The sequence below is a fragment of the Tupaia chinensis genome, unplaced genomic scaffold (genome assembly GCF_000334495.1).
Source record: "Tupaia chinensis unplaced genomic scaffold, TupChi_1.0 Scaffold149383_1, whole genome shotgun sequence".
Classification (NCBI taxonomy): domain Eukaryota; kingdom Metazoa; phylum Chordata; class Mammalia; order Scandentia; family Tupaiidae; genus Tupaia; species Tupaia belangeri.
This window is the reverse complement of record NW_006209227.1, coordinates 2746095-2763303: the sequence shown is the minus strand read 5'-3', so window position 1 is coordinate 2763303 and position 17209 is coordinate 2746095. Positions and strand designations below refer to the sequence as shown.

The following is a 17209-nucleotide window of genomic DNA, read 5'->3' as shown; positions in this document are numbered from 1 at the left end:
GAAAGAGAATGACCCCAGCCCATCATTATAGGATGACAGGTCCAATTAGAGGCCGGAAAGTGATCAAAGCGTCAACAGGAAACAGAGCAGCAATGTGTGCTGGGTAGGAAGTCAGCACTCACTCGTCACTGCGGGCTGCAAACAGGAAGGACTTTTTGGAAGGTGACTGGGACAACAGGTCCCCAAAGCTCTGACCCACAGAATTTTACCTTCAAGAGCCTATGCCAAGTAAGTCCTCAGTACTGCTATCTGCTAGTGAAAAACCAGAAGCCATCAAAATACTACGATGATATACGGATGCTACCTTTGGGTGGTGGTAGAATTATGTGTTTTTATATTCTCACTTTAACTTTACAGTTGTCTAAAGTTTTAAAAATGGTTTTATCAAAATAAAACATCAGGGAACTAGTTCTAAAGGTCAAGCAGTTAAGAGCACAGCTTGGGCTCAGTCTCCACTTACTGTTCCACTGGTAGCGGTTCCTTTGCGGCCTCTGCGAGCTCTTTCTGCAGCCGGGCTTGCCGCCTCCTGTTGGAAGAAGTCCACTGCTCAGGTCTGCTGCAGACAAGCACCAGGTGTGCTCGCATGACGCCGATTCTCAGCACACGTGAGGAACCATCCAGGACATTAAAAACGACAGCTGCGCCGGGCACAGACACCCTAAGCTCCAAACTGAGCATCAGGCAGGCTCCCCTGGTGAAGAGTTCCAAGCAGGGCCTTGGATCTTGTTACAGAGGAAGTGTTGAAGGGGCAGGGAGATGGCCTGCCTGGGGAGCCCGAGGCCTCTCAGGACAGAAAGGCCTTCAGGCTCGTCGTGGGTAACTCGTGCTTGTGACTTCAGTTATCTGCAGCGATCAGGCTTATGCTAACAGACCCACTGCACGAACGACACCGTGAAGACTTGCTTGGACTAACTCATACCTGGCACTGTTTAAGGCAGAGCTGCAATTCATTAAGGTCGAACCCAGAAGTCGTGGCTGTGGCAACAAGTTACTGTGGTCAACCATCTCACCCACTCTCCCCTCTCGGAATCACTGTCTCACTGTCTCTCCTGGACCACACCGTTTCGGAAACCTAGTTTCTCTCTCAGCCCGGTGTCTTTTCCCTGACACGGTTACATCTCTGCGTGGAGGACCCCCAACATGGAACTCCAGCTCCGCCACTGTGCTCCAACCAAGAATTCTGTGGCTGAAATCTCTTACGCCTCTGCCGTAGTAATAATTCTGAAAACAGGCAGAAGTCCTCTGGGTGCCACGTCAGCACATCGGCGAGGGATGAGAGTGCAGCTGGAAAAAGCGCATCGCACTTTGATTCCATTTTTCCCTGAACTTTTTTAAACGCCAGAGGGCATCTGCACTCATCAGAGAGAGCGGCAGAGCCAGAGACAAAGTGACAGGGAGAAAGCACCCCCTGATGGAGCACGGTCATGCCACGATCTCCTCTCCGCTTCTCCATCCTGTTGGGATTCTGGGCGTGTATGCACAGGCACCAGGCTGGCTGTGTGGGATCCAGCTCCCTTAACCACCAAGCCATGGGGCCAGTCCCAAACTTGGTCACTTAAAGTAAATGTGAAACAGAGAGCAGACAAAAGGGCCAGTTCCTTTCTTCTTAATGGAAACCTCAGGAAGTTAGGGAAGACAAAAATGGTAAAATGACCAAACCCACAACCTCATCACGCCCAAATAAACCCCATTAGTAGTACGATTCCTTCCAAGCTTTTAAAAAATGCACACAAAATTGGGATGGTATTGTAGGGATTTTTTTAAAGTTTTGAGTATAAGTGTGTCTGTGTGTGTTTTAAGGCCAGAAACTCACGATGCTGCCACCCTTCTGCCTTGGCCTCCAGGAGCCAGGACTGCAGGCGCATGTCCCACACTTGGCACCTCGGGCAGAGGGGCAGGGACTGGGGAGCCAAGCAGCGGCACCCAGCACGTGCTACCACGGCTGCCCTGCCGGATCGCACATTCTATTTCCAGCTATGTCAACTTTAGGCACTTGGTCAAGTCACTAAGTGTTTCCACGCAGTTTTTTATAATCCTTGTAATTTCAAGCAATTGACTTTATAAAATCTACTGTATGAATATATCACAATTTAACTGGTCCCTGAGGGATGTCCTGCTCATTTTTTTTAAAAGAGGTTTTTGGTATGTGTGCTCACCAGAAAGACAGACAGAAAGCGAGAAATCACCCCCTGGGGGGATGGCCACGCCACAATCTTTTCTCCTCCATTCTCCTCTCAGGATCTTGGGCACGCATGCACACGCTCCTGGTGTGAGTTTAACACTCCGGGTCCAGGACTTGAACCACGGTGGACTACATGGGAGTCCAATGACATAGCCATTATGCTAATTGCTGGTCCCTGTCCTGCTAATTTTTCACTATGGTAATGTGCTATCACAAAACATTTTCAAACAAATTCTTACTTTCTTAGGGTGAGACCAATAGTGGGAACCCTTTTCAGGCTCCTGCTCACTCCCAAGCACCGTCTCAGCAGACGGTATAAATGTGCTTTCTGGGCCAGCTGGTGGCATGGTGGTTAAGGCGGCTGGAGTCCACATGGCCACCGGTGTGGTTTGAGTCCCAGACACAATGGCTTGAAAAACACACAAGCATGTGTGCGAACGTGCCCAAAATGCAGAAAACAGGGGGAAAACGAGAAGGGACTGTGAAATGACCACCCCACGAGGGCTTCCTCATGAGCTCTCTCTCCAGAGTACACACGTCCTTTGGCCAAATTAAAATACCGAGCGCATTCTGTCAGCAACGGGAAAGGCTCCTCTCCACGTCTGCGGTACTGACTGACCTACCTACTCCTGCTCGTCAGGCTATGCATCACGTGCATCCGTCTGAGTGCCCACCTTTTCCTCTCGCTCACGACAGCACTGGCGGGGAGTCCATGAGCGAGTGCACCTCTGATAAGGTCTTTATCTTTTTAGAGTTCTGTTACAGGGCATGTGCTCTCGCCAGAGTGAGCGAGAGCACGTGAGCGCGGGAAAGTGAGAAATTACCCCCAGGGCGACGGCCACACTGCAACCCCTTCTCCTCCATTTTCTTCTTCGGACTTTGGGCATGCATGTACATGTGCCTGGCATGATTTTCAAGTTCCTGGGTCTGTGCCTCAAACAGCCCAGTTGGCCATGTGGGCTCCAGCTGCCTTCCACGCCACCTGCTGGCTCCAACAGGGTCCCAATGCTGCAACGCACCCCCAGCCTTGGCTGGGCTCAGTTCCTGGGCATGTGTGTACCCAGAGTACTTGGGGAGGTCTCTGGCCATGAATCCATACTCTCCTATGTGAGCTAGCCTTGCAGAATGTGATTTATGACTGGGCCTCCATCTCACCCCAGGACACTTATTTTAAAAGATTATTTCCTAGTTTATTGTTTCAGTTCCCCAATGGTAAGAAACCTGAAATCTGGGGCAGTGTAGTGGTTAAGGCACAGATTCCCACATGGCCAACCACAGCTCAATGGCACAGCCATGCCCACCTGGGGGTTATTTCTCACTTTTCTTATCACCTAATGTGATAATTAATTGACCTCCCAATAACCCATATCATAATTTCCAGAGTAAATCCTAGTAGGAGGATAAGGAGTTATTAAAACACACCCCCATGAACTGCCTTTAGGAATTCCACATTCACGTGAGACTGGATTAGAATGTTCTTGTACACTACTGGCAAGATCAGAATTTTTGTATGAGTCTGAACAGCTTCACAAAATTAATTCTGATTGAAGTTACACTGTTCGGAAATTAGCTCTCCTTCTTTAAACACTGAACTTCACTGATGTGGACCAGCCGGCCTCGAGCAGCTGCCCTTTGCTCGGCTGTACAAGTGTCCTTATCAATGAGTATCTTTGACACCCACTACTGCTCCACTCCAGTAGGGTCTTCTGAGTTTTCCTTCCGCCGTGGCTAGCACAGCCAGGCTCATTTCTTCTTTTTTAAATAAACCAGAAACCGTGGCTGGATGACCCACCTGGAGTCCTTTTCATTCTCTGCGTTCAGGCGATTGGCTTCCTGGGCTTTCTCGGCCATCCACCTGGTGACCAGCTCCTGGTTCTCCTCAGTGGTTTTCCTCAGCTTCTCCTCCAAGGCAGTGAACGTGATCTGCAGGGCGTCGTACTCATCCTTCAGGGTCTGGTTGGCTCGCTCGAGGTCCTGCAGCTTGCTGCGCAGTTCCAGGCACTCCGTCTCGAGGTCGGAGATCGTCTGCAAACACTCGGCAATTCTGAAAGCATGACATTGGGAGGAACAGCACCAGCTAAGGGGTTCAGAGCCCTGCACCTGAGCAAGAGGGACCTGGCTGAGTGCTCCACTGTGTGCTCAGCTATCACACCAGCCCTGTGTGAAATGCTGTGTCTATTACAGCTCTTGGCCAGGCCTAGTCCAGTGGTTTTCAGGGAAATCCTACCTGGAGAGGAAAGGCATCCTGACTGTGAACGACCACTGAGAGTATCTTTCAGGAAAGGACTTTTTGATACTTCAATAAAATGGCAAAAAGGACTTAAAAGAGGCTGGAAATCCTGTGCTTCACCAGCACTAACGATGCTTGAGCAGTTTTTGCAGGAATGACTGAACAAGTATCCCACCTTTCTATGCTCTGGATCCCCCTAAACACGTTAAGGAAACCCAAGTTCTAACATCCTAGAACTGAGTCCCATTCATCCTGCCTGCTAAGGCTCTCTCTGCTCACAAATTCATTCCCTCACTCCTAAGAGCCATGCACACGGCTACCTCCTACACAAGAAGATGCCATTCCCAGTGGCCATGAGAACTGGGAATGCCTCTAGGATACTGGCAAGGGCTGGGGTTACTTCTCTAGGAGGACGGCAGGAGCTCAGGGACCTCAGAGCCCTGTCCTTGCCTTTCTTCTCTTAGAACTAGTAGAAAAGGACTCGAGGCTGTGCATGCATCGAAACGACACTGGCCACCACAGTGTGGTGTGGCCCGCTCACAAATACCCAGTAACACAGGACACGTGACCAGGACCAGCGGAGATGTGATCTCTACTCACTTTGCTTCATTCATCTGCATCTCCCTGTCCTTCTGCTGCATTTGGTTATTCAGGTCAATCACCAGCTGCGCTAACTGGGGATAAAGAAGAACACGCTGATGAACAAGTGACTTTGGATCTCACTGGGAAACCACCTAATGGTTCTTTTTTTTTTGGACAAATTTTTTTTTTTAGATTTTTGCCATAGAGCGTGCACAGTCACCAGAGAGAGACAGGGACAGAGAAAGTGAGAAATCACCCTGGCGGGGGTGGGATGGCCAGCCTGCAATCCCTTCACTATCCTCTCAGGATTTTGGACATGCACAAACACAAACACATTCCCAGTATGTGTGTATTTAATTGTAATTTTTTTGTTGGAAAACAAATACACAACTTGGAATGGATTTGAGGCAAATTGTGCCATGAGCAGATTTTCTTTAAGTGACTAAACAATGCTTAAAAAAGCAAGTAACAGGACCAGCAGTTAGTATAATGGCTATGTCGCTGGATTCCCATGTAGTTGACCGCGGTTTGCGTGCGTGCGTGCGTGCCCAAGATCCCAGAAGAGAATGGAGGAGAAGGGATTGTGGCGTGGCCATCCCCCCTGGGGGGTGATTTCTCGCTTTCTGTCTCTGTCTGGTGAGCACACAAGCCCTATAGCAAAAACCTCCCTCCCCCAAAGCAAGTAACAATAAAAGAAAATGTTTCTGGTATAGCACCAGTGGTACAAAACTCAGTGAAGAGCACCTGGTGACACACCCATTTTGCAATAGTGCAACTTTAAGTACAATTGTTGACTGTGTGCAGTCCACACAGAACTGCAACTCCACCCTTCAGCAACATACTGGCAGTTCCTAAAGAAAACTACTTAAAAAAGCGTAACCTAGATGTTCCCTCACTGGACCAGCTCCATCTCAGGTTAGCCGTGCAGAAGGGCTTAGGCATGTCCAGAGTAAGCCACTTTCAACGTTTTACTTCATCAGGACGGTGACAGTGAGATAAGGAAGAAAGCATGGAGGAATGAGTCCCAATTACTATACATGCTTAGCTTTTGATAGGAGGGAGAAACCTTTTATAGGTAAGTTATAGACAAAGAAAAGGCAAATAAACAATTTTGTACCAGAAATGTAGCACCTTCTGTACAATGAATTCACTTTGCTGTCATCACTTGAACAAACTCTTCACAGTTTACTTGACCATCACCATCAATATCTGCTTCCCTGACCACTCCCTCCACTTCATCTGCTCACTGCTCTCCATGGTCTGTCAACACATGGCGAAGTTCTGCCGCATTAATAAAGCCTTGCCAGAAATTCCGGGAAGGCAACTGAGCCGTTCCCATCAGCAACCACTGCATTCATCATGTCCTGACATTCTGCTCCTGTGGGATTCTGCCGAGACCTCATCACAGCTCCCAATTCCTTTGTTATTACGGTTCCATCGCCGTCCTTGTCAAATAGTGAAAAAGCTGTTTTCAATTCTGCACTCTGCTCTTCTGCCAGTCGGTCACCCATGCTGCAAGTGCTACCAGTTTCCAATGAGGTACCACACAACCATCCAGTTCACTCACTCCACTTGGACTCCCCAGTATGTTTTTTACGCTGCTGGGTCCGGGATTCGAACTGTGAAGTAGGTCATGTGGTATCTAGTGCCTTAACCACCATGCCATCTGCAGGCCGTGGCTCTTTACTTTTAACAAAGTGAAGGTGCTGTGGGGTTGGGTAAAGGTACCAAGACTAAGTGAGCTGGTGGCCATGAGGGGTGGACAGCCCAGGGGGATGCGCCTGGGACCTGCTGCTGCTCACTGGAGGAAGGCCTGGATGGACGAAGTGCCCCAGGTGTGGCCAGGGTCCTGCTGAGGACACTCCTTAATCTCAGCTACTTTTGGGGAGACTCACTTCTGCTCAAGAAACCATCGATCCAGCTGAACTGATGATAAATTGTCTTTTCTACCCTGAGCTTTGCTGTAAGACCACACGCAGGGTGAGCACAGTTCAAGGCTGGAGTTTCTGAGCTTCGCACCCAAGGTTAAGAAGGCGGCAGGACCTTCAGTGGCCACGCAGCAAGCTTCCCTGCTCCCTAAGCTCCTCCGCCGTCTCTCCCATGCTGTATCTGGGGCTTGGGAACTGGGTAGACTGCTCCCTGGCTCACCCTCCTCCTCACACTGCCTGCAATTTCCTTTTACTTGTTGCCACTCTCATTTCCATATTGAGCCAAACCTAACCGTGAACTCCAGTGGGAAGCGGCTGAGCCCCCACCCCACAGGACCCCCAAGAGGGCAGAGGGCAGATAAGGGGGCCATCTTTACCTCGCCACGCTTCTTGTGCAACTCAGTCAGTTCTTCCTGGTGCTTCATCCTCAGCTGGGCCATTTCTTGTAGCTGACTATCACTCCATGTCCCGTCGTGTCCTGGACTAAATACCCCAGCCAGGCAGGTGAAAAGAACGTGAAAGGAAGGGAGAGGGAAAGAAAATCAGACTCCAAACCCGTCCAATTAGGCAGAGGGGCAGTAACTTCACAACTTCAGAGCTATACTTGCCAGCACAGCCAATGAACCAGTTCAGCGTCTCCAGCAGCCATGGCTCTGAGCCACCACAGTGGGATGTGGGAGACCTTAGCCATGGCAAGGCAAACCAGACACAGCTGGTGGTTACAGGAAGAATGGGGAGGTCCTGACACGCACTCCCCAGCAGGTACACGTGCCAATGAAGTACCAGGAGGGCCCTTGCTGCTGGGGGTAAAGCCAGGAACATGAAGTTCTGCCCCCCTGCAGCTAACCATGAGCTGAGCAGCAGGACAATCAGCAGGTATGGGTGTGAGGTCGGGAGTAGTAAACAGGGGAGGAAGGAAACAGTGAAGGGTCCCGTTCGGTGGAGGGTATTGAAGCTTTTTTTTTTAAACCATATGGAGATTTTTGCTATAGGGTACCTTTGCTTGCCAGAGAGACAAGAGACAGAAAGCGCAAAATCACCCCCGGGGGGGATGGCCACGCCCGCATGGGTGCCCGGCATGAGCTTTAAGTTGTCGGGTCCAGGACTTGAACCATGGTCGACTATGTGGGAGTCCAGCAACGCAATCATTACATCATCTGCTGGTCCTGAAGCGGGGCTTCTGAGAAAGTGGGAATGGAAAGTGAGGGTCAGGCCACATGGAGCCGAGGCAAGGGCACTCTGAGCAGAGGGAGCAGCCAGCAGCAGGGCCTGGAGGTGCATACTAGATTCTGGGGAAGGGTGATGGGCCATGCCAGGTGTCAGGAGGAGATGGGAGATCACACACAGGCCCTGGGCTGGTAGCCTCCCAGGGCTGTAGCACTTACTGCTTGTGAACAAGAGCCTCTAGGGGTTCCGACCAGAACGTGGGGGGTAGGACCAGGACAGAAACTGAGACCCAGTGAGAACTGCTGCACGGTGCAGACAGCAGGCACTGGTATGGCTCAGACCAAGGTGGAAGCAGTGGAGACGGGAGACAGGTTTGGATTCTGGATCCATTCTGAAGAGCTGACCAGGACCTGCCTTTGAACTGGATGTGGAGTGTGAATGGCAAACAGGAGCTAAGGACGATGACTCAAGGCTTTCGGCTCGAGCAACAGTAATAGGTTGGCATGACCTCCTGCGATGGATGAGACTGGAGGAGGAGGAGGAGGAGGGGAGACTCGAAAACCTCCACTGTGGTCATCCAAGTGCCCAGACTGAGTGGGAATCAGGTATTAGCAACTGAATGTCACGAAGAGGTCAAGCTTCCAGCTCGCAGGTAGAAGGTGTCAGCCAACAGATGCCCCCAGATCATGGGACCAAGTTCAGAGCACCTGAGAGTCGAGGTGGCTTTGGGAACTTTGGCAAAGGTTTGCACATTATCTCAAAAACAGCAGCAGATGACTAAACTGTGGGCTTAGAGTTCATCAGAGGGAGCTTGCTGGGATTAGAGGGGAGTCACCAGGCTGTACTGGGGGCTGAACCCTCACCCAGGGAAAGTGCGCAGATGGGGAAAAGGAAGATGGCTGAACCCCAGGACACCATGGCTGAAGGTGGGGGAGCAAGGCCCCTCCATCCGACCACGGGAAGGTAGGGGACAGGCGGAAGCGTGATGCGCCCCCCTAAGTGCACGTAGCTCCTTCTACCCGCACTTTCCTTTTTTTAGGATTTTGCCGTAGAGTGCATATGCTCACCAGAGACAGAAAGTTAGAAATCAACCCCCACAAGGGGGGATGGCCACGCCACAATCTCTTCTCCTTTTTCCTCCTGAGATTTTGGGCACGCACACACATGCACCCAGCATGATTTTCAAGCCACCAGGTCTGGGACTCAAACCAGTCGACCATGTGAAGTCCAGCACCTTAACCACCATGTCACCTGCTGGCCCTCTACGTGTGCTTTTACTTCCTATCTGAGCATGAACAAATCCCTCATCTTTTGAGGTAACCTGAGTTCTTCAATCTTAGCACATGAAGTGAAAGATAGAAGATTAGAAAGTGGAACATACGATTAGAAAGTATCTTATCCAATGTCATTTTAATGCAATGTGGGACACACAAGCCTAAGGTGTGAATGGAAGGTGCGCTCCTCTTCCAAGGCACTGGTATTCTAGGGGAAAACATTAGGAAATGAAAACCAATGTTACGAAGGAAAACAAAGGTGCGACCATGAGTGCAGCCAGGTGTCTGTGCATGTGTGCCCAAAACCCCAAGAGGAGGGTCCAGAGGGGTTGAAGCTTGGCCATCTCCCCCGCAGGGTGGTGTTTCACCACCCCCAAGTCCCAACAACAACAGTGCAACAACGTTCCAGGCAGAGATTTCCCTGCATGAGTTTGGTCTGAGCCTGGGAGGGGCTTTAGAAGAGGGCGGGAGCAGGGTCTGCTAGGCAGGGAGGAGTGTGCAAAGATTGGGCAGTAGGGACACAGGGCTAGCTGCTAAACTGTGGAAGGCTGCTTATTAGCTCTTACACATGAACAACTGTTTGTCCATTTTGCTCCCTTACCCAACATGGCTGTCTGCTTCTGTAAACCTGCTTGCTCTTCCCGTGAGAAAATAGCTTGTGCTAGCCATACAGAAAGCCATATCCGGGACCACATCCTGTACCTGCTACTGTCTTTGCTAACTAGCCCCCAAACCCTTTTGTTTAGCAATGTAACTGCTTACATGGAAACCCACTCCTCTCAAATTAACCTGCTTGATTCGGCTTCTGTAACTGCTTGCATAGAAACCCCTGGTAACTGACCCCCTATAAAAAGACTACTCAAACTTCAGTCGGGGCTACAGTTCTGACTCGGCCCCCATCCCCTTGAGCCTCAGACTGTAGTGGCTGGCCAGCTAATCAAGACTGCCTTTAACCTTAATCTGGCTTTGGTGGCCGTTCATTTGGTGGCACTCAACAACAGGGCCTCAGAGTGCGTGAAGACCTGGAACTCAGCAGATGTGCCAGGAGGCTAAGGCAAACAGGGTCCAGGTCACCCCAGGGCCAGTACCTCCGAGGACCTCCATTTACTCACAGCAGGTTCAAAGTCTGACAGCCCAGGACAGTGCTCCACCAAGTGAATGAAGACTCACCCAGGGCAAGTCTCAGCAGATTCCTGGGCCTACCACAGGTGACCTGCTTTCCTAACGAGCTCCCAAGTGACAGAAATGCCAGAAGCAGCAACAAGGCAGTGAAGCTCAAGTTCAGAGGACATCAGGCCCCACCCTAGAGCTTCCAGAGAGCAGGGCAGGGTGGGGCCTGGAACGCGCATCTCTAACCATTTCCCAGATGACGCTCTGGTCCAGGAGCCACACTCAGAAACTACTAGAACACACTATTCCCAAGCTGAAGCGTCTGACTAACCTGTGGGCAAAGGGGCGAGAACACTGAAGGGGGAGCCTGGTAACTGACACGGATCTCATCTCTGTGGCCTGAAGGCCTCGGCACACCGCAGTCTCTCAGTTACTCAGTGAATTGGTCTCCTGCCACCGCCCAGGAACGGGAGGACAAACAAAATGGGGCAGGGGGTGAAAAGATACGTGTGACAAGGGACGGATGCACAAGACCACGGGGTAAGGAACCAAGGGGCCTGAGTGACTGAATGAAATGGGAAGGGGCAAGACACCGAGGGAAATGGAACCACGGATCCGTGGGAAGCGAAGATACCATGAACAGAAACAGGCAGCCCGGGGTGGCAGACCCGTGATGGATGACGTATGTGGAGAAGGGGAGACCCCCGAGAAGACGATGGCGCCCATGGAATCCGGCCGAAAGAGCCGTCCTGTGTTTACTGACACTTCCTTCCTGAGCGAGTCTGGCTGGCAGGTAAAGGGTATGGGGTATCACCTCCAAGAGTCCGGACGGACAGGAACCCTCTGCTCTTAAGGTTAATGGACTAACTCGAGATGAAAAGAGTGAGATAGCACCGCCTACTCCTAAGATCGACCAGAACACTACAAGTGACACCTCAACCGGCGCAGCAGGCCTCCAGGCAGCGAGACCCCCTGAACTGTCGAGTCGCCCGTTCTCCGGAGCTTCTGGCTCCGTCATTTACTGGGAGACCACCTGCCACACGAGGAAGCATGACAGCAGGCAGTCACACAGCAGGCTCGGGTCAGTCAGGCACGTTAGGGTTTTTTTTAAAAATTAACTTCCCCTCTTTGGGGGAAGGCAGGATGGTCACCATAATCCCCTAGCCTTCACTCTCCCTCAGGATTTTGGGCATGCATACATACATACATGCCCAGCATGTCTTTCAAGTCACCAGGTTTGGGACTTGAACCGCAGAGTTGGCCATGTGGGATCCACTGCCTTAACTCTTTTTTTTTTAAATTTTTTTTTTTAATAATTAAGTAGGTTTTTGCCATATGGCATGTGTGCTCGCTGGGGAGAGAGTGGGACAGTGAGAAAGCCACACTGCAATCCCTTTCCTCATTCTCCTCTCAGGGTTCTGGGTGCATACACTAAGTCCAATGTGATTTTCAAACCGCCAGGTTCAGGACTTGAACTGTGGTCAATGTGGTAATCTAGGGTCTCAACCACACCACCACGTGGTGGCCCAACAAATTTCTCTTTAAAAAAAAAAAAAACCCTTAATTACTTTGCTTTTACAACTGCTATTTTTTTTTTTACAAGTGCTAAATGTTAACTGAAGTGCAAAAAATATGTATCTTAGAGCAATAAAGGGTACTGTTCCCATGTAAACCACCGAGCTCAACATGTAAACATGGTGAACATACAGAAAGGATGATCAGACTCCAGGATGGGCCCACTCACGTGGCACAGTAAGACACACAGTAAACGCACACAAACGTGCAGAGGCCACCTGGCGAACACGTCAGTTCTCCAGTGTGAACGCAGGCACGTGACCCAACCAAACCTACTTACACGTCCTACTAACACACACTGGTATGTCTAACCAAGCTCTTAGCCAAAAAGAAGGCTTGCCGCGACCTGCTGATGTGACTTGGCGACCCCCTAATACGCCGAGGAGGAGGGAGCTGGACAGACGCAAGACCTGTACTGGGGAGAAAGCCGCCTAGCCTGTGCCTGTCAGCCCTGTAACGAGATCTATGCAAAGCTGCTCAGGAATACTTACTTATTGCAGATGCTTTAGAACCCTGACGGACTAGAAGAAACTGACAGATTACCATGTGGGACTGCCTTAAGAAATTTCTCAAGGCAAGAACATTTTACCAACGATAAGCCTTCTGTGAATGTGCATACTTTTTAAAACCAATTTTAGTTACTGGCTTTAGCAGTTCTTATTTGAAAGAAGCTGACAAAAACCAGAGCAGAGAAATAGTCCTGTATTTGGTTTGTTTTTAAATTAGAAAAGTGACAACTGAACCCAGACAAATTTCAATCAAGGAGACACAAAAAATACAGGTTAGTTCAAAATACCTGATCTCGTGCCTGTTGGGCATCTCATGCTTTTCAGCTTGCAGTTTCTGGGCCAGCACCGAATGCAGATCTGACTTCTCCAGCAACTTGTTATCTATTAACCAAAAAGACCAGGATTGATTATTTTAACATATATACTTTGTCTTATAAATCGCAGGACCAAAACTACAGTCACCTGACTGAATAGGCATCACTTTTATTAGACATCGAAGTACCAGGTGTTGCACTTTGCCACCTAATGCGGCTCCTGTAAAACCCAGGAACACACTTGCTGTTTCTGGGCCCAAGTCTGGGCAGCCTCACCTTGTGGCCTGTACAAACGCACCTGCAAGGACATTCTCAAAGGGAGATGAAACAGCTTCCTCATCAGAACTTACCTGTCCAGACAGTGGAAGGGGAGGCAGAGGAGGGCAGCAGTTGGGGAAAAAAAAAGAAACGCACGGGTGCAGTGGCAAAGTGAAAGTGAAATGTTTCGCATTGTGTAACGGGATTTTTATCATCACGTGGTAAGTTTACCTACTTTTAAATTACGGCACGACGGGTACAGACAGTATCCCCCAGGGAGGAGTCGGAATCGAATGTGTACTCAACTACGAAGATGCAGACTGGCTCTGCTCATTTTCATGGGGTGGGGGTCCCAGAGGCAGTGTCACCTGAGGTAGGGCTGAAAGATGACAATGCTCCTGCTCTCACAGCCTCACTTCCAAGATGATGAAGGAAAAAAGGAGCAAAAGTCATGCCAAAGAGGGCCATGGCCACGGGCAGCAGTAAACTGCGCCCGATGTGTCCCAAGGACAAGGCTAGTGAGAAGTTTGCCACCCGAAACATAGTGGAGGCTGCAGCCATCAGGGACATGTCTGAAGCAAGCATCTTTGATGCCCATGTGCTCCCCAAGCTGCACGCAAAGCTCCGTTACTGTGTGAGTTGCACCATTCATAGCAAGGTAGGCAGGAACCCATGTCGTGAAGCTCGGAAGGACCAAACACCCCCACCCCGATTTAGACCTGCGGCTTTACCCTCCGCCAAAGCCCATGCAAGGAGCTGAGTCTTTAAGGACTGAAGAATTGTCCTGTGGGAAAAAATAAAATGCAAATTATACATTAAAAAACAAAGTGACGACACTCCAAGCAGAAGGATGACACAGGACTGTCCAGTTAGGTGGCTGGAAATATGACAGTTAACACAGGAAAGAGCAGGAGGAGAAATGCAGACTTCTGGAAACAATGCAGTAAGGGGCTGTAAAAGCAGGCAGTTATGTGCGCAGATCTGTACTGGCACGAAGTCGGATCGCCCTGAGCCTCCTTGCTCAGGCAACTGGATGATGTCTGCTAGGGAACACAGGAGGGAAGAGGCCGGGGAGGAAACAAGGTCTCTTCCCGACCATGGCAGATCTGACCGGGGGTGAAGGGCAGGGACTCAGAAGACGGGCCCGAACAGACATGTACTTAGGAGTGACAGGCACTGTCCGAGACTCCCACTGCACAGTGGGCCACGTGGGATCTAGCTGTCTTGACTACCACACCACCTGCTGGCCCTAACCGAAATTCTGACAGGGCTAATGAGTGATGATTCCTCTTAGGAGAGCTTGTCTCTCCTCTTTAAGGACCTAGAGTTCCACGTCTCCATGATCTGAAAATGGATCCCCTGGGCAGAGACAGAGACGGTCTCCGTCTGTCCTGGTGGCAGGACTGAGTGCTGTCACACAGGGAAGTGGTTCCCACCTTGGTATTCAGAGTGAGAGAAGTTTAAAATTCACTAAAGAGCTCTAAGAAAATCTGCAAAATGGACACCATAGCTGGGAGCCCTGTGACAATTTGAGGTCTCCCAAAAGATGAGAAGCATTCAAAAAAGATCCTTCTGAAAGCTCCGCTTGCGGAGAAAGCTGGAGGTGGGGCTGCCTCCTTCCTCCCTACAGCCTCTTCATCTGTTTCTTCAGGCTGAGGCACGACTGGACAGGGGACTCCAGGCTGTGCAGGGTCAGAACCTGACTGGCCTGGGAAGTGGGGGTGAGAGGAATGAGGGGTTTCACAGCTAAACTAGAAATGCTCTCCCCAAACAGATGTGAACAGGCTAAGGTAATCTGCTTCCCCGGCCCCGCAGTGTTGTTTCTGTCTCCTCTCCAGCCCGTGCACAGGCCTTACTCACTGCTCCAGTGTCCTCTAAACACGAGTCTTGAGTCTTGCTGGGGTCGCAGGAGGCGTGGTACCTAAGGCGCTGGCCTCCCACATGGCTGACAGTGGTCTGAGTCCCAGACCTGGCGTTTTGCCCCACCCTCAGTCCCACATCTCTCCGCTCTAATTTAAATAAATACATAATTACATCTTAAAAAAAAAAACCTCACAAAGGTAAGCCTTGTCTCCACAACTGACCTTTCGTTCTGACTGTTCTCTGACATCCTCCCACCCAGCGCTATGTCCATTTTCAAGTAACGAGAAAACATGCGATTTGGGAGTGATCCCAAGCACCTTACGCGTGCAGGCGTTCCGCGGGGACTTTTGAAGCACTTCTAGGCATGGCACTTTTTATGAAGCCAGCAGAGCAGGCTTCGTTCCTTTTATAGACGTGCAAGCCACAGCCAGAAAGCCAAGTGAGAAGGGGAGTGAGGGGTGAGGCAGGCCTCCAGTGTGATCTGACTTTCAAAGTGTATTATCTTTTAAAGGATAGAAGTTCAGTAAACATACCCGACAAAGTGAATTTTTATAACCTGTGAGGAAACCATGGAAGAGGGGCTTCCTGTGCTTCTGGCTTCCTCAAATAGCTCGGGGCTCCCAGGGCCTCTGACATACAAGGAAACAGCACAAAAGCGGCACGGCGTGCCCTTTTCTTCCCATCTTTTAAGTTTTAGTTTTCTTAGAGAAGTTATGTCTGGTCTGGGGCAGAGGTGGACAGGGGACACAGCAAGCCCTTCTCCTCTGTTCTCTTTTTGGGATTCTGGACACAGATGCACATACGCCTGGCGGCTTTCCAAGCTTGTGGGTCCAGAATGTGAACCGTGCAGTTGGCCCTGGTCATGTGGTACTCAGGCATTTTAACACCATGCCACCTGCTGGCCCCACCTTTTAGAAGAGGATGGGCATGGTGAAAGCATATGCAAAAGTGGGGAGATCCAGTAACAAAAGCATATGCAAAAGTTCAGTGCCATCAACCCTGAACCTGAATCTCTGTTCCATCCTCAATCTCCTGTGAACCCCAAAGAACAATCTCTCTTGGTTTCAGTTTCCTCATGTGTAAAAATGGCAATGGTACTGGCTTCCTAGGACCTGGGGGAGGATAAAGTGAAATAACACACATTTAAATGTGCACACCACGGGAACCAGCAGTTAGTGTAATGGCTATGTCGCTAGACTCCCACGTAGTGGACCACGGTTCGCGTCCCGGACCCAATGGCTTAAAACTCACGCCAGGCGCACGTGTGTGTGCGTGCCCAAGATTCCGAGAGAATGGAGAAGGGATTGCGGCGTGACCATCCCCCTGGGGGGTGATTTCTTGCTTTGTGTCTCTATGTCTCTGTCTGTCTGGCGAGCACACGCGCCCTATAGCAAAAACCTCTCAAAAAAAAATGTGCACACCACGTTTAGCACGGGTCTCAAGCTCATCTGCGCATCAGAACTGCTGGGCCAATCCACGGACACCTGTGGTCTGCGCCCATGTATTGTGATTTCGCTGATCTGAGGTGTGGCTTGGGTTTTTCTGCTGTACAAATACATTTTGGGACTCATTGAAAATTCAATACATGGTAACTACTCTCGTATTGAATTTTATAACTCGGGAGATTTGCTGGGCCTATTTAATGGGGCAGTGGGACCTTAGGACTAAAGAGTGGCCATTTCTACTCCCAAGTGTGTCACCGGTGATGGTAAAATTGGGGAGTCAGAGCAAGGAAATAGACGTTCTTTAGGGTGTACCCTTAAGGGTGCTAGTACCCTGAAACTGCAAAGGGTGAAGGAAGAGGAAGATTTTCGATATTCATATTGTCTTCGATGAACAGTACAGGCAAGATTGAAAAGCTGTAAGAAAGAACGCCACCGTAGAGTAAAGGTAAGAGTTCTGAGGAATCGAAGGTCCGGGGAGCCACTGCACTCAGAAGACAATGTTAAATCCCGGAGGTGGTGCCTAAAGTCGCCCGGCCAGGTTCGCTAACCCGATGCCGCCGATTCGGCGTAGAAGCATCGTGTGCGCTGCTGAGTTTTACAAAGTCACACGCGAACTGTGCCCGCCCACAGGGAACCCGACCTGGTGGAGGCCACGCTCCACGACGCCCCCAAGGATGGAACGGAAGAAAGGATCAAGAAGGCGCGGCGTGTCCGAGGCGCAGGGCACCCCGCTGCCGCGTGCACGTGGGCGGCGCCGGGAGCTCGGCCCCCG

At 50.5% G+C, this 17209-nt stretch overlaps 1 protein-coding gene and 1 pseudogene across 3 annotated transcripts in view; both read right to left on the bottom strand.

Annotated features, from left to right (window-relative positions):
- Nucleotides 1-17209, bottom strand: part of ATG16L1 (autophagy related 16 like 1) — a gene marked incomplete in the record, with an annotated part of 43275 nt that overhangs the window by 25751 nt on the left and 315 nt on the right. For all 3 annotated transcript variants that reach the window (XM_014585248.2, XM_006171149.3, XM_006171150.3), the window contains 5 exon segments: nt 461-526; nt 3975-4226; nt 5013-5086; nt 7300-7405; nt 12845-12938. In XM_014585248.2, the coding sequence (XP_014440734.1) occupies nt 461-526; nt 3975-4226; nt 5013-5086; nt 7300-7405; nt 12845-12938 (592 nt within the window).
- On the bottom strand, nt 5670-6621 carry LOC114006643 (calmodulin-like; annotated as a pseudogene).